At 35.3% G+C, this 15421-nt stretch overlaps 1 protein-coding gene across 9 annotated transcripts in view; it reads left to right on the top strand.

Moving 5' to 3' along the window:
- NBEAL1 (neurobeachin like 1) overlaps positions 1-15421 on the top strand; it is a 99894-nt gene that overhangs the window by 51455 nt on the left and 33018 nt on the right. For all 9 annotated transcript variants that reach the window (XR_004409674.2, XM_033010797.2, XM_042783969.1 and 6 more), the window contains 15 exons: positions 536-655; positions 1895-2198; positions 3147-3232; positions 3664-3753; positions 6704-6872; positions 7635-7768; positions 8185-8344; positions 8435-8537; positions 9271-9427; positions 10042-10200; positions 10568-10727; positions 11000-11088; positions 12048-12626; positions 13218-13393; positions 13757-13910. Coding sequence is in view for 8 of the 9 variants with exons in the window: in XM_033010797.2 (XP_032866688.1) it covers positions 536-655; positions 1895-2198; positions 3147-3232; positions 3664-3753; positions 6704-6872; positions 7635-7768; positions 8185-8344; positions 8435-8537; positions 9271-9427; positions 10042-10200; positions 10568-10727; positions 11000-11088; positions 12048-12626; positions 13218-13393; positions 13757-13910 (2640 nt within the window). In the remaining variant the exon portion in view is untranslated. The remainder of the gene's footprint in view (positions 1-535; positions 656-1894; positions 2199-3146; positions 3233-3663; positions 3754-6703; positions 6873-7634; positions 7769-8184; positions 8345-8434; positions 8538-9270; positions 9428-10041; positions 10201-10567; positions 10728-10999; positions 11089-12047; positions 12627-13217; positions 13394-13756; positions 13911-15421) is intronic.

Consider the following 15421-nt stretch of genomic DNA (forward strand, 5'->3'; position numbering starts at 1 on the left):
TGTTTCACAAATTGTCTATTTCATCATGTTTAAATAATTCATTGCATAAGAACAAATCTAATCTCAAATAATGCAAGCAATTTCCATGTAGATTAGTGATAGATTGAGCTAAATAATGCCTATGTTATTAGGGATTTGTTATTGATAATCTGGTTAAAGCATTGTGCTTAGACATTTTTTAACGTACAGATTTTTTTTATAATAACTTGTAACAGGCACAGGTGGCTATGCTGCCATGTGAATGAATAAAATGTGCTACTGTGTTTCCGCTTTGCCCTTTTCTATTCCCATCCTTAAAGACTTTTGTGCGTTATTGTGAAAAAGCTGTATCTCTTTCCTTTCAAAAACCTGTTTACATGTAATCTACTTGAAAATGGAGGCAGCTGATAGGTGGTCTTATCTTCTTGTTGATGCCTTCGATTTACTTTCTTAAGTGGTCTCCTCATCAGATTAGTAGAGATGAAGTTAAATATTTCCATACGGTCATTTCATTGCTTTTTATTAATGACTTAATTATTTTATGTTGCATAACCAGCACAACATAACTATTGTTCACATGCCTGGAAAGAGGCCCTTTGGTCAGAGCCTTGTGTACATCTACGTCAATGGACAGCAGAAGATCTCTGCCCCACTTCGATTCCCTGCCATGAATGAAGTAAGTTCACCTACTGAGTCATACCCCTGTTGTGATGGGCTCTCATAGAATAATGAGAACGTAGTTAGCTTTTTTAATTTAGAAATTGTGTAAGAGTTTAAGATAGCTTAGCCTATTGCTAATAAGCTTCTGTTCAACTTTGGACAGTGTCCAAATTTGGTGTATAACTAACCATTAATTAATGCTTGTTTAGTCATCATATCAGTTTAAAAACAAAATAAAAACCCTCTTGATTACCCTGATTAAATTGTGTTTTCCTCAAAATAATTACCTGAGCATACTGACATAATTTATGAGTAAGTCATAGTAAATCATAGCTCTTGCCAGTAGGATTGATGTGATGGTACTCAATGAGGAATGTTCACTGTTGTTTTCAGCAGTAATTTTTTTTACTTGTTTTCTATACGTTCCCGTAATATGCTAATCTTATACCTGCTTTGTTAGCTGGATAAGCAGTTTACATGCAGTTAATCTAACCATTTCAAATGTGTACACATTTAGCTTAAAAAAACCACAGTAGCCATCAGAATGAATATATGTTATGTTTAGTTTCTTCTATAAGCATTATCCATTATTTTTGTGGAACAAATCCATTTTAAGCAGGTCTACAACACTTAACATTCTTCCCTCTTTCCTAAGTCCTAATTTGATATTTATTAAATATGTTGAGCAAACACTGAAACTGGACACAGTCATAGTAAAATCAATATAACACTTAAAAAATTAGAGTAAATGTAATTTCCATTGTGAGATAAAACTCTGTATTTTGGCCCATATGAAGAATAAGCACTATAAACATCAAGACAGCTAAAAGTAGGGCAAGGAAGCTTCCCATTAGAGCATCTATTTGAGTGGAATAATTGATTAGGGAAGTGTGCAGTAGCAGATATGCTGGGCTAGTACTCTGGAATATGAACAAAATGAGGAGTGTTTACCAGGGTATTTGGAGCACCATCCTTCTTGGCTCTGCTCCTGCCAGAGGTCACACAGCAGATGGGGTAACCAAATGGATCTTAATTGGAAAAAGGGCATTCTGCCACTGTGGAAGGTATAAGCTCATTTTTTACCCTATTGTGCTGGATTGCTTCTTTTCCAGGGCATGTCAGAATTTACTGCTCTTGATTTAAATTATTTAGTTCAAGTTTGCCAGAGATAGTCTTCAGATTTGCTTTGTAAACTGTGAAAAAAGGTTAGATTTTACAATATGTGCCTTGTTTTTTTCCATGTGTGCCTCTCCAGGCTTTTACTTCTTGCTGCATTGGTTCAGCTGGTCAAAGAACAACTACTCCTCCTCCATCTCAGATACCAGATCCACCTTTTTCCTCCCCTATTATGCCCCATCGGACATCACTTGGGGGCATTCTCTCTGCAGGAAGTTGGGGTGGGCTGCTTGGAAAACCAGAGCTCATCACCAAGATGATCTCAGCGGGGACTCAGGACAGTGAATGGGGGTGTCCAACATCTTTAGAGGGCCATCTTGGATCAGTTATCATCTTTCATGAAGCACTGCAACCACCTCAGGTGAAAGCATTGTATCTAGCAGGTAAGTGGTGATTGTACTGGTTTTAGTGGAATAAAGGGGTTGAGTTACGGACAAGGCCACGCTGACCATTGCTCTACACAGACACATAATGAAGAACTTACAATCTGGAAGAATTGCAGAGCTGACCTAAGTGAGAGAGGGCCTTGTAGCAAATAAGCTTAAAATTGAATGATAAGTATTTTATGAAGTTTTATTTTAAATATTATGATTGTATAAGCTCATAAATTTATCATATGTATAGACCTGCCAAAATCAAAATGTTAGGTAGTATTTTCACTTCTAAGTTCTTAATTTTTGCTACTGTTTGCCTACATGTGACTTTACATTTGAGACTCTTTAAAGTATTGCCCTTGTTTTGATAGGTTGCTTAAAGGTGATTTATATTTGAGGATTTTTCCACAAGAATCAATTAGTAATTAAGATGTCATTTAAAAAAAAAGATATCTGATAAGCTCTGTGTTTTAGTTCAAGGTGTTAAGATATTAAGTTCCACAATAACTTGAGGTGGTTAGAGATTAGCATAAAAACAGTTCCATTATTTAAAAGACATATTTTGCATTACTAAACAAAACTATCTTGAAGATTACTCATTTTCTGGACATTTGGGCTTGATAACAGAGAGATTGGTAACAGATACAAGGTAGGTACTTGTAAAGACAGAAACATTAAAGCTCTCTGAATATATTTAAGAAACTTTTGTATATTTTAGATTTTTATCAGGAATATATCTCTTTTTAAGCAGACCCTATGGAATGAATTATTTAAGTCATAGAGACTACTTCAAAGCATGTCTTGAGTATGGTTCCGAATTCCTATTTATTCTTGCAACAAAGTATAGTAGTATAAAATTTGCGAAGGTTAACATTAATATCCAGTGGACTCTTAAATATGTGTTATACATATATAATTTCTATACCCAATTTATATATGTATATTATTTTTTAATAGGTCCAAACTGTTTAACTCCATGGAAGTCTCAAGACACTGAAGTAGCAGATCTCCCCAGTAAGGTGCTGCTTCATTATACACCAAAGGTATGAAGCAATACATGATTGCTCTTTGATTACACAGTGTGCATTAATTTTAGAACATGTTCTAGGTGGTCTGTTTTTTTTTTTGCTTTGCTATTGCTGTTTCATAGAACAGGTGAGTGTGCCATCTCTACACTGCAGTTATTCAGGGAAGATAAAGAGCAATGAGAGCTTTCTTAAACTTTAGTCTTGTGCAGATACTGGGTTTTGTTCCTGTTTGGCAAAAGGACGGAATTATCTTGTACAATTGTGCATGTCAAATCTAAGATAACATATATGATGTTCCAGGGATTCCAAATTGTTTAAATAATTTAATACCAACAGAATGGCACTGGCTTCCTGAAACATAGTAGCATCATTCACAACTCTTATGTGTTTGAGTATCTGTAGCTTGTTTCCTAAATTATATTGTAGCCTCTTCATGTGTTTAACAGGCCTGCAGAAACCCAATTTGTCTTGACCTATCTGCAAATCTGTTACATGGAAGACTAACTGGAAACAAAGTAGTGAACTGGGACATCAAGGTAAAGTGCATACTGAAGAAACAGAACCTGATGTAGATATAATAGTAACTGTGTACATTCACCTAACTTTTGGAATGCTGAAAGTTATTATCATAATGCAAATGACATATAGCAGATACAACCAGTTTTTGTAAAGAGAATTAATGGTTAATGCTGTAGCTGGAGTAGTATCACACTACATTTATTGAGCACTTAGAAGGGCTACTGCTCTTAATGCCATAGATAATGCATTAAGATATTCTGGGGTAGCTGACTACTGTTCATAATATATTCAATGCATGTTGTGTATTGAAAGCATTTTATCATCTCTAGGAGATTCTGTCATGGTTTTCTTGCAGTTTTAATCACTGAATTAGATTAAGGTTAATAGAGTTAAGTTAACACTTGTGACTTTTGTAGTGTTAGTCATATAAACAAATGTTACTGAATTGCAGACTAAGTTCAGAAGAAAACAAAGTGTGGAGTTAAAAATCCTAGATTCTTGTAATAATTTTTAAGAGATAAGTTAATCTAATTATCTTTCTTTCTTTTGATTTGAAGTTGTCAGGACTAGATGGTCTCACATTCCAAAAGCCTCACTTCAGAGAAAACACCAAATATTCACTGAAGTGTTTTATCTTATTCTGTTTCTTCTAGACACTGTCCAATATTTTTTACTTGTTGGATACACAGAGATGTCTGATTCTTACAGGCTGTGCAGATCATCTTTGTTTAACTTTTGCTAGTGATTGTCATCACAGCACCACTGCTATATTAGTACTGGAGCTTAAAATTTAACATTTTCTGGCTAAACCTGTTTCTAGTCTCCTGCTCAAACATTCTATTATAGAAAAACTGTCCTGTATCTTGGGCTTTGGATTTTTGTTTTGTGTTCTCAACCAACATATAGGGTCCTTATGCTTTTCTGGGTAATCAGTTAATTTTAGTCTCACACCACTGACAGTTCAGAACTGACTTCATAGTGTAGAATTAAAACTCCGTTTTGTCAACTCAGTACTGCCAGTGAAATTTAGTATTAATGGTTTAGGCTTTCTTGGTGCTCCACAAACAAAATACCATTTAGGCAAGTTACATGTCCATTAGATGTCTTCAATGTAAAATAGCAAATGGTCTTCCATTTGTGAGTTCATGGAGAGGAGGAGGAAACCAGCCTTTAATACATACCTTTGTGTACTTGTCTGCTTGTTTGTTCCCTGATCACTAACACATATTAATATCATAAATCAAAGTCAGGCTTAGGTTTGTGCATAAGGAAATCAAGTTATTTGCAGCGTCAGAGTTTAATCCAGAAACAGTGACATAAATAAGGATTTTTTTATTTTAAATTTAGATAGAATACATCCCATTCTGTTTTATGAGCAGAATCTTTGATTAAGGGCTCTTACCTCTGAGAAAACATAAAATCCAAAGTCTGAGTGTAGAAAACTTGTCAGTAGAATAACACATCTTTTTCTGTCTTCAGGAAAAATGTATGAACAAATAAATATGAGCTGTGGTTTTGGTTTGGTTTGGTTTTTTTTGTTGGTTGTTTGTTTTTTAAAATTTTTGTTATGAACACTGAACAATCAGCTGTACTAACAAACTAATTAATAAGGAAATATTGTTGGAGCTACACTGTGCATATGTTGACTTGTGGAGATTAACACTAAGAAAATTCAGACACTTGCTAGTGAATTTTGCTATGATATGAATAGTTTGAAAATACTGCAATTTGTTCTTTTTACCCCGTAGTGGGAAGAGAGGTGGGTGAGGAGTCTTTATATCTCTAGCTTTATGGGAAAGCATATTTTGAGTACAAATTTTAGGAGAACCATTCATTAACACACATGATGGAATTTAGCACACTCTTGAGGAAGACTAGAGTGTGGAAAAAACACAAGAGCTGATAAGGAGCTCATGAGGATGTAGGTACATCATAGAAGGAGCTACAGTTACCGCTGTCTTGTGATTCAGACAGCTTCTGTTTTTTGACATTGATTTCTGTTTTCAAAAGATCTGTGGTGCCTCTTGTTTTCCTCAACAAACACAGAAATCTTCATCTGTGAGATAAATTTTGCAGATTAAAAAAACTTTCTTATTTTAACTGTTCAGTTTTGTTAAATTCACTTTAATAAACATGGGCTGGAGAGGGGACATCATAAAGACATGCGGAGCAGAGTAACAATTGAAAAAGTAGAAAACAATGGGGAAGAAAAGGATTATTTTCCCCACTTCTCCCCAACTTTTTTGACTGGGAAGGGAGAATGATATCTCACATTAATAGACTGCCTCACAGGATGCTGGATTTTTTTGGCTGTTAAAATTTTACTACACAATAGTTTTCATTGGACTAAGCTGAACAATTGAATAGGTCTCTCTGGCTAGCTTGTTGAGACCCTGATTTTCTAAGTTACGTACTGAATCGCTTCTAGAAATCTTGTGATTTTCATGTTATACCTTACTACAAAAGCATTGATTGAAGTCTTGTGCTACTCCAGCTTGTGAGGAGAGGGAAAAAAAAAGGGGGCTTAAGAGACTTGAATTTGTATAAGAGGCTTAGAATTGAGATATGTGTAAAATTGCTTAAAAAAAAAATCAAGTTTTATTATTTTTTAACTGCCTGAAGTTGAAATCTTGCAGGAATATGATTAAAGCACAGATGTGTATAATCTTTTCTTACTGCTTGCTGCAAGTAACTTAAAAATCAGAAAAATATGTTTTTCCCATTTTTCAAATATATTTAGCAGAAGACACGAGCTGACAGGAACGCATGTTTGTAATTCCAGTATCTAAAACTTAGGCAGCTCTGTTGTTAAACAGTGTTTAAAACTAGTTTCGAAGTGGCATGTGAAACATTCTGGTTAATTTGTGAGTACGTAAGGTTGCTTGTATTTGGAGTAAATTTCTGTTGCATAGTTTAGGAGATTTTATTTACGGTGATCTTTTTCCTCTTTTTTTTCTCCTGATTTAGGATATGATCAACTGTATTGGTGGAGTAAATGTGCTGTTCCCATTGCTGGAGCAGATCAGTTTTCTTGGTGGACAGATGTCTGAGAAATCTGAAGGGGAAGCTCTACCTCCAGAACTAGTTACTCCTGTAGAGGGAGACTGGGTGGTATTGTCATCCACAAAGGCATCAGGTAGGAAAGTACAGTTGAGCTGAAACAATTTTTAAGCTTGATTTTTAAAAGTCTTCCTGTGAATGACAGAAAGCTGTTTTACTGTGTGCTGGCTTTTCCAGTGTACCTACGTAAAGCTGAAAGGCTCTTTCTGTTCCTAGGTATCTGACATGGATACTTAGTACCAGGAGTTCAGCACTATGTAAAACTAATATATTTCCAATATAGCTATATTTAATAGCATTGTTCTTCAAAACAACCCCACCCCCCCAAAAAAAAACCCTTTAAGAATAGATTTTTAAAAACTGATGATATTGAGAATGAACTTTGGTCTTAACAGAAACCACTGGGAGATCAGACCTTGCAAGGAAAACCAGCATTTTTTTGTTTCAAATGTGAAATGGTTGGAGTGAAGTTAAAAAATGTATCTATCCATCTTGTAATATTTTGCACATCATGGCTAGAAAGTGTCAGCCTGCAACTCCATAGGGAGAGTAGCTGCATGATATATAAAGGATTGTAACTGAAAGAAAAGTTTGTCTGTAACGTACAGCCCAATGGATGAAGCAACTAAAGCCAGGACTGGGTTCACTTTGCTCTGGAGAGGCATGGAATGACTATGACTGTGCATGAGGAAAATGTAAGGGCAGCCTACAGCTAGGGAACAAACAGAAAAGGCATTGAGAAGTTCAGGAAATAGCAATATGAACACTTGATTTTACTACTTATATGCAGTGGTCCAACAATGAACCGTAAGGCTTTTGCTACTATTCTATTTTGCAGAAGCACGCCTGGAGAAGAATATTGTGGCAACTTTCATCTTGATGATAAAACACTTCATTCAGAGACACCATGTTAATCAAGAAAATATCATTCACTCACATGGTGTTGCCACCCTAGGAGCCTTGTTACAGAAGGTGGGAAAATTTGAGAAACTTCCTTTAGTAATGAGTGTTATGAATGTAGTCCTGATTACTTCGAAACACCATACTTAGTTTGGCCAGGATGCAATGTTTGTCACAGGTCTCATTAGTACGTGCTTTTCTTTCTCAGGTTTCTGAAAACAAAATGGTGTGAGGAGTTGATCTTGATCTGCAATGTGAAACATGGTGGTTTTGTCTTCTTTTTTTATTTGTTCTGTTATTTTTGTTATAAATATGGTATTGTATGATTATTCAAACTAAACTGGTTTTGTGTTTCTTGTTTTGCTTTATTGGAAGCAGGCATTGCTGTAGAAGATACAGGAATCTCAAAATTTTATAAAAAGAAAAAAAATTAAGTTTATTACGATATTCAGTATTTTAGGTGCTAACACCTGTTGTTATTTTGGAAGGTGCCAAGCAGCTTAATGGATGTGAATGTACTGATGGCCGTACAGTTGTTGATAGAACAAGTCTCAGTAGAGAAGAACATGCAGCTTTTGCAACAGATGTATCAACACTTACTTTTTGACTTCAGTATCTGGAACAGTGGGGACTTCCCCTTCAGAATTGGTGAGCTCTTGGACAACTGCACAAAGACACAGTACTCTTCACTTGCAATAAATCTTTATCTAGGTTCTAATAGAAAAATTTATATTATAGGGCATATACAATATCTTTCTACAATCATCAAAGACAGCAGAAGACTCTTTAGAAAGAAATATGGTGTGCAGTTTCTTCTAGACACACTCAGGATTTATTATGGGTATGAGTTTTACCTCTTCTAACTCCTTATTTATTGCACGTAGCAGTTGCATTTTTTTCTCCATCATCCTAGTGAGAAAAGTAATAAATAAAACTGCAGGTTGGCTCTTGGTGGTTGATTTAATTTTCAAAATTGCATTAACTTTTTTTTTTTTTAATTTGACTTGCAACTTTTCATTGACTTGAATTTTTATGATAGGATTATATAAAATTTATGTCAATGACACTAGAAATGCTTGGAAAAGTAATTAAAATTACAACATTGAAGGATTTATCAACAATGCAAATTAAGTCTTAGATTATTACAGTTATAAAAAGAAGAGGGTGTTTGTTACTTTATGTTCTTTTATATCCTTGTAGAATTTGAAGCAGGACTTTTTTAGGAATGTAAAATTTTAGCTTTCAATCTTGGTGATATATACCTGCTTATGAATGTAGTTATGTCATTGAGGAAGATTATCCAGCGGCCTTGCTCTTTCCTTTAGAGTGTGAGAGAGGGGAACCTTAAATCCTGACCTGTATCCAGATCAGGACAAGTCTACAGCTCAGGGCTCTTATAGACTTAGTAAGTCTGATCTACTATTGTTTGTTCAGTTTCCTTACTTCAGTAAAAATTGATAGCTTGTGTGATGGTATCTGGATGGATGAAAAATTACAAAATTAGCAGAGTCAAATTGCTGTTAATAGGTCACGAAGTACTCCTTAGGTTGCTTTTCCTTTCTGTTGGTGTATAGGAGTGGCTGCAAAGACAGTGATTTGGCTCCTGATGACTTGAGAACAATACGGACATCCCTCTATGGACTGATCAAATATTTCCTGAGCAAAGGTGGAACACATGAAGAAATACAGAGCATAGTAGGATACATAGCTGCCACCAGTGAAGAGGAACCGGTATCCAATATAGCATAAATTAGTAGTTCAAGCTGTACATGTTTTGGTTTTGCTTCCTGATGTGTAGAATTCTTGTGCCGTGACTGCATAAAAGACGGGGGGGGGGGGGGGAAAAGAAAAAGAGCACAAACAGTTACTTGATGCATGGTTCTGTTTAGATGTAGCTGAGGCACATCTAAACAGAACTATTAGTATAGAAGCACACTGGAAACTCAACTAAGTGCTCTGCAAGTGGCTGTATTTTTACCAGTTATTTTTTTTCCCTGAGGACGGCAGAAAGCACATGATGTGTAATACTGCCATTAGAGAAGTTCTCTTAGTTTCCAAAACTAAATGAATTGGACTTCAGCTGATCAGAAGTTGTAATGATGTGGTTTCTGTTTTGTAGACATCAGCAGAACTTGAACTTGCTTTGTAGCTCTAATTACAGTTTGCTAAGTTGTTGGATATATAGAAAAAAAATATGAAAAATCATGTAATTTTGAATTGAGCAGAGAAAATGTCTATTTTATAACAAGAAAAGGGTGAAAATTTAAAAGTCAAGAAAATTTTCCCCAAGCAGAACATGAAGTCTGAATGAACTGTAGATTAATTTGATTGTCTTCATTTTGTAGCTCTGTGGAATTCTGGACGTTCTCTTCAGCCTACTTCATTCCAGCCCAACCCCAGACCAACTTTTTTTATTGCTTTTTGAACCAGGGAATGCTGATATTCTTTATGCTCTGTTATTGCATCAAAGATACTCTGACAGGCTTAGAGAACTTGTATTCAAGGTAATGAATTGATTTATATGTTCTCAAATTAATCAACTGAGCATAAATTTGTCTTTTTCAGTTGTCTGACTTCAGAAGTGTATGCAATTGCAAAGATACTAATCATCCAAGTTTTAATGTTTTCTTCTCCTTTATGTTATGTTAGCTAAATGTTATTGTTTATTGCTGTGGTCACAATGGAATTAGTGTTCTCTTGAAGTAAAGTACTGGGATTTAAAAAAAAAAAAAAAAAGTCCATGTTTGATTTAGCCTACAAAGTACACTTTAAAAATGGTGGACCAGCATGTTATACCATACACACTTAAGTTTAATAGGTCTGGATGGTTGCTTGTGTTTATTTTGCATTTGTGTGTACTTTTTCTTGCAGATTGTGGAAGAGATGCTGAAATGCACTAAAGTTTATGAACGTAGTAAGCACCGTATGAGACTCAGAGAAATTGGATACTCTGGACTGGGGCTCCTTCTGAATGAATCTCCAGTTACTGTTTCTCTTATTAAAAACCTTCTTAACCAAGTTCTGTATGCAGGTAATTGACAAGTGCTGTGTCTATTATTAGTAAACTGCTTCTCAGAGACAAAGTTAATTGTTTTTTTGTTCAGGAAAACCAGAGCTGTTGCCTTACAGAACTGTTCTATTTGAAGTTCCATTAGTCTCAGCTAACATTTCCTTAGTTCTCTGAAGTTTATTCCCTTTACTACCCCTGGATGTGGAGGTGACCTCCAAGGCAATTTTTAATATTTAGCTGTGACATTCTCTTGCATGATATCATTTGTGTTGCTTTTTCTTTCTCCCCTACAGATCCTGCTGTGAATTATAAAGATCTCATAGCTGTAGTGCATCTGGCTCATAGATCAGATATAAACGTGAGAGTGGTTATCTGTAGAAAGGTTAGTTGTCTTTAGAACTGGAATACTGTCCTTTAAGCCCATCAACTGTACAGTGTGATATCTTAATTATTTATTTGAGACACAATGGCAATATCTGTTACTACAGCTTTCTTTAGTAATGGTTTGTGTTTAAAAATTTAGCCCATCTGTCACAATGTTAAATTTTGTCTATTTAAGTACTTTTGAAAATCAAAATAAAAGCAAAGACACTATCATGAATCTTAAATAGCTTGTATTTTCTACAGGTTAGAGATAGTAGACTCGTTGAATTACTGAGTTTTCTCAAAGGACGCTGAAGATCGTGATTAAAGTTTTGTTTGTATTCTTAATACGTTATTTTGACTATGGTTCAAAAAAGTAGTTGTGGATGCAGGGAAGAGATAGGGAGGAAGCAGTGAATTTTTCCTACACTGAGCTCTCTCTGGCTTATATCACTGGAATCATTAGTGCTGAATATAGCTGTGAGGCACTATATTGTCTATTAAGGCTTCTCAAAGTGAAAAAAGTGAAATGATAATGTACACTATTGGTAAGCTATTAATGCTGCAGCTTGCTTAATTGTATCTAATAGTTCCTAATCAAGCATATTTTCTGTTCTAGATTTTCTTTTTTTGTAGACTGGTGGTTCAATAGGATTATTTGTTGGGATAACTGGCTTTTGCAGGAATTGTTGCAGAGGAGTGGCTGAAATATGAACGTATCAGTAGGATTTGATAGCTTTTCTCTCCTACTCCTGAGAATTTTTTTCTCTTTTATTTTTTTTCCTCAAATATATATTTCTAATGAGAAAAATTATTTTTCTGGCTTGTTTGCTTATTATTAACCAATTGTGGCTATTATACAACTTCTTAAAAAAAAAGAGTTGTAAGATCGTGAAATGTCTAATTGAAAAGCTAGAATGAATGCAGTTACAAGCTAGGATTAATCTGTAGGTATGGGATATTTTCTCCTACCTTTAGGTTTTGCACCTTCTGCATTCCCAATTGGATGCAGCACAACAGATTTCTCAGCAGCTGGGCTGGCAGGACACTTTGATTAAACTATTCCTGAAAGAAAACTCAGAGGTCCAAATTGGCTTTAAAGAGAGCAGGACTGATTTCTCAAAGGAAGAGGAAAAAAAGCCTCCTGAAGAGCTTCAGAAATATCAACCTGAGAAGACAGAGGGAGACAAAACTGGCAGCTTTGCATCTGTTAATGGTCTGTTTGATCAGTGGAGTTTAGAAGACAACAAATCCCTGGATGTCCCTACTCATTTCTCGGTTATGCCGCTGGAAGATGCATCCACAGCAGAGATGTCTTTCAGGTCGGAGGACCGAGAGGAACTGTGGCACAGTAATCCTTCACATTTGAGTTTAGATCTGTCCAGTGTTGACTCTTACGAATTGACTGACATTGTGAATCAGATGACAGATAGCCAGCCCAGCACACCATCTCCTATAGAAAACACAAGACCATTTTCTGGGCAGCCTGACAAAGAGCTGGGTGTTATAAATGATGTGGGCTTCACCACTGATCTTTCTTTATTTGAAAACCAAGGGGTAAGTAATTCACTCTCCATGTAGCTAATTTCTCCAAATGTCTGCAGTTCCTTTTTATTTTTTAATCATCTCTGATGGATAATTATTGTCCTTTTTTTTTTTTTTTTTTCCCCTTCTTCCAACAGAGAAGAAAACAATATAACTCTTTTATAGCGAGTAGGGGTACTTCCTTTTGAAATGGGTCTTCTATTTTGGTTGTCTAGTTGGAATAGATTTGATGTTAAAAAAACAAAACAAAACAAAAACAAAACAACAAACTACAGACAAACAAATAACTACAAACTTCCCCCCTCCCTTCTGTATTTCAACATCCTTCATCTTGCAGAGGAGGCATGGAGCGGACTTGCTGTGAAAAAATCAAGGGTAGCTTGATTATTTCAGTTTGAAATAATGATATAGAAGTCAAGTCAGTATGTTTTTCAACATACAAGCAAGTCACAGTCTCTTATATTTCCATTTTCATGTATATAGCAATTAGACTTTAGACTGCAGAGTTTTCAAAAATGTTGAAACATGCAAGCATAGGGACTGACATGAATGGGAGATGTTTTGAGGGTTTTCTAGACTGTAAATATTTCTCTTCTTTTGCAGGGGGGTGATAATGAACTCATACAGTTACTTACAGACATCCTGCTGTGTGTAATGTGGAAAGGCATTGAAAAATCTGATGATGCTGCTTGGATTGAGAGAGGACAGGTGTTTTCTGCACTGACCAAACTGGGGATATCTAATGAGTTGCTGCGACCTTCTGATGAAATAAAACTAAAGTGAGTGTACAGTTCAAGGATGGTTCTTTCATCCCTTTCAAGGCAAAAAGTAAGGGGCATTAGTGAAGCTGGGAAGGGGTGAGTGTTTCACAACAAGATGTACTTTTCTTTTCTCTCTTTTCACATAGTCAGAAGTATATTCTGCTACCTATTCGGTAGTGTCATGTGGCCATAAGGTTTTGAAACCTTCACTGATTTCATGAGCTTCTCAAAATCTTTTACCTCGTTGGCTTATCAAAAAAGACAGCAGTTGTATCACTTCAGACTAAGAGATTCAGTTAAATACTTAATTAGCTTTTTTTTAAAAAGCCACTTACACTTAGAACACATAATAATTACTTTGGGATTTTGTTTTCCATGCAGCTTGCTGGAGAAGATGTTAGAATGGTCAGTCACTGATAACAGAGATTCAAAAGCTCTCCCTGCACATGCTGAAAATGCCTTCAAGCTTTTGCTAATTGTACAAGATTTCCTGCAAGCAGAAGGACTAGTTAATTCAAATTTATGGACAGAAAAGGTACGGTAATTGCACAATGGAAGTACTATATGTAGACTGAAATAGTAATGAAAAAGTTGTTGGCTTGGATACTGTCATCTCTTCTAGGCATATGTTTTTAAACTATAGATATTACAGAGTAAGGGTTCACAGTGGAATGGGTTGCAAATTAAGTATGCCTATAAGTGGTACTCTTTATTGAAAATCCAGGTCTCTTCAGACTGGAGAAATATTTAGAGAATGTAGGAGCTAATGAAACAATGTTAATTGTAGCCTAAACAGATTTTGCACCATTTATCAGTATGCATGATTCATTGTGTGTGCCCTGAATAAAGACCAGCCAAAACTCTGCTCTTAGTTGCAAGCTGAAAAATGTCCCTTCTGGGCTTTGACCCGTGTTTGAGTTTCAACGTTATTTTGTGCATATATATGCAAATAGCTCAGTTTTTTAATATCAGAGTCAGGAACATGAGGTCTGAGGAAGAAAATGATTAGCAAATGCAATAAATAGTAAGGTAAAGAAAGTTTCTGTCATCTGGCTGTTTCTCCTGCCTTCTTGACAAATATGTTCTAAAGGTGCATAATTTGCCTCAACATTTACATAATTTCTGGCAGTGGTGTTGCTTCCTTCACTGTCTGAGTTGCAATTGCTTTTCCATTTTTCAAAGCTAAAGTGGAGAGGTATTATATGGAAACCTTCATTATATCATTATAAATCCTTTAAAAATCAGGTTTTCTAAGGCTACTTTAAAAAAAAAAAGTGTAATGTTGTAAGTCATCAACACAGTAATTCCTAAGATGGTGTCCAAAATGCCTGCTTTTATAAGTAAATTTATCTTAAAGCTTTTAATTGTTTTTAAAAGATCTCCCCTTGGCAAAAGCTGTGTGTTCTGTTGTGATCTACTTTTGTGAGATCTAATTAGAAATGAGATCTGAACTTTGGAGCAATGGGAATTGTGCTTATTGCCAACTCTGAATTGAAAATAACAGTAGTTTCAGAAATTATCTTCCACTGTGCCTGGGAAGAATTTAAAGCACCATAATATTCTAAGCAGGACAGCTTTAAGTCTGGCACAGAAGCATTCGTGTGATTCTGGAGCTTAACAAAAGAATGATTTTACATTTGAGTAATTTATTAGGCTATGTATCAAGGTGTATTAGTTGCAAGCAAACATGTCTGGATAGTGAAATGTGCCATTTGCCTTGTGATTACCTACGTTTCACAGGGCTTTTATCACTTCTAGTATCGAAATACTGACAGAAAGGAGTGTCTCCTAATTTTGTTTCTTATTTATTTTTTAAAAGTTGTTACTATGTTTTAGGCATTTCACTAAATTAGGTATTCATCAAAGAAGCCTGTTTTCCTTCTCAAGGCACTGTACATATTGATATTTCTGATAAATTATGCTAGCGTTACACAAATAATTTAAAATACAAAGCAAAGGAATTAAATAAAATCCTATGTATATTGAATGCAGAAATTGCAAGTTGATATGGTATCTGTGCTATTAACAATAATGTCTTTTCAGTCA

The sequence above is a fragment of the Tyto alba genome, unplaced genomic scaffold (assembly GCF_018691265.1).
Source record: "Tyto alba isolate M040663 unplaced genomic scaffold, T.alba_DEE_v4.0 Super-Scaffold_7, whole genome shotgun sequence".
NCBI lineage: Eukaryota > Metazoa > Chordata > Aves > Strigiformes > Tytonidae > Tyto > Tyto alba.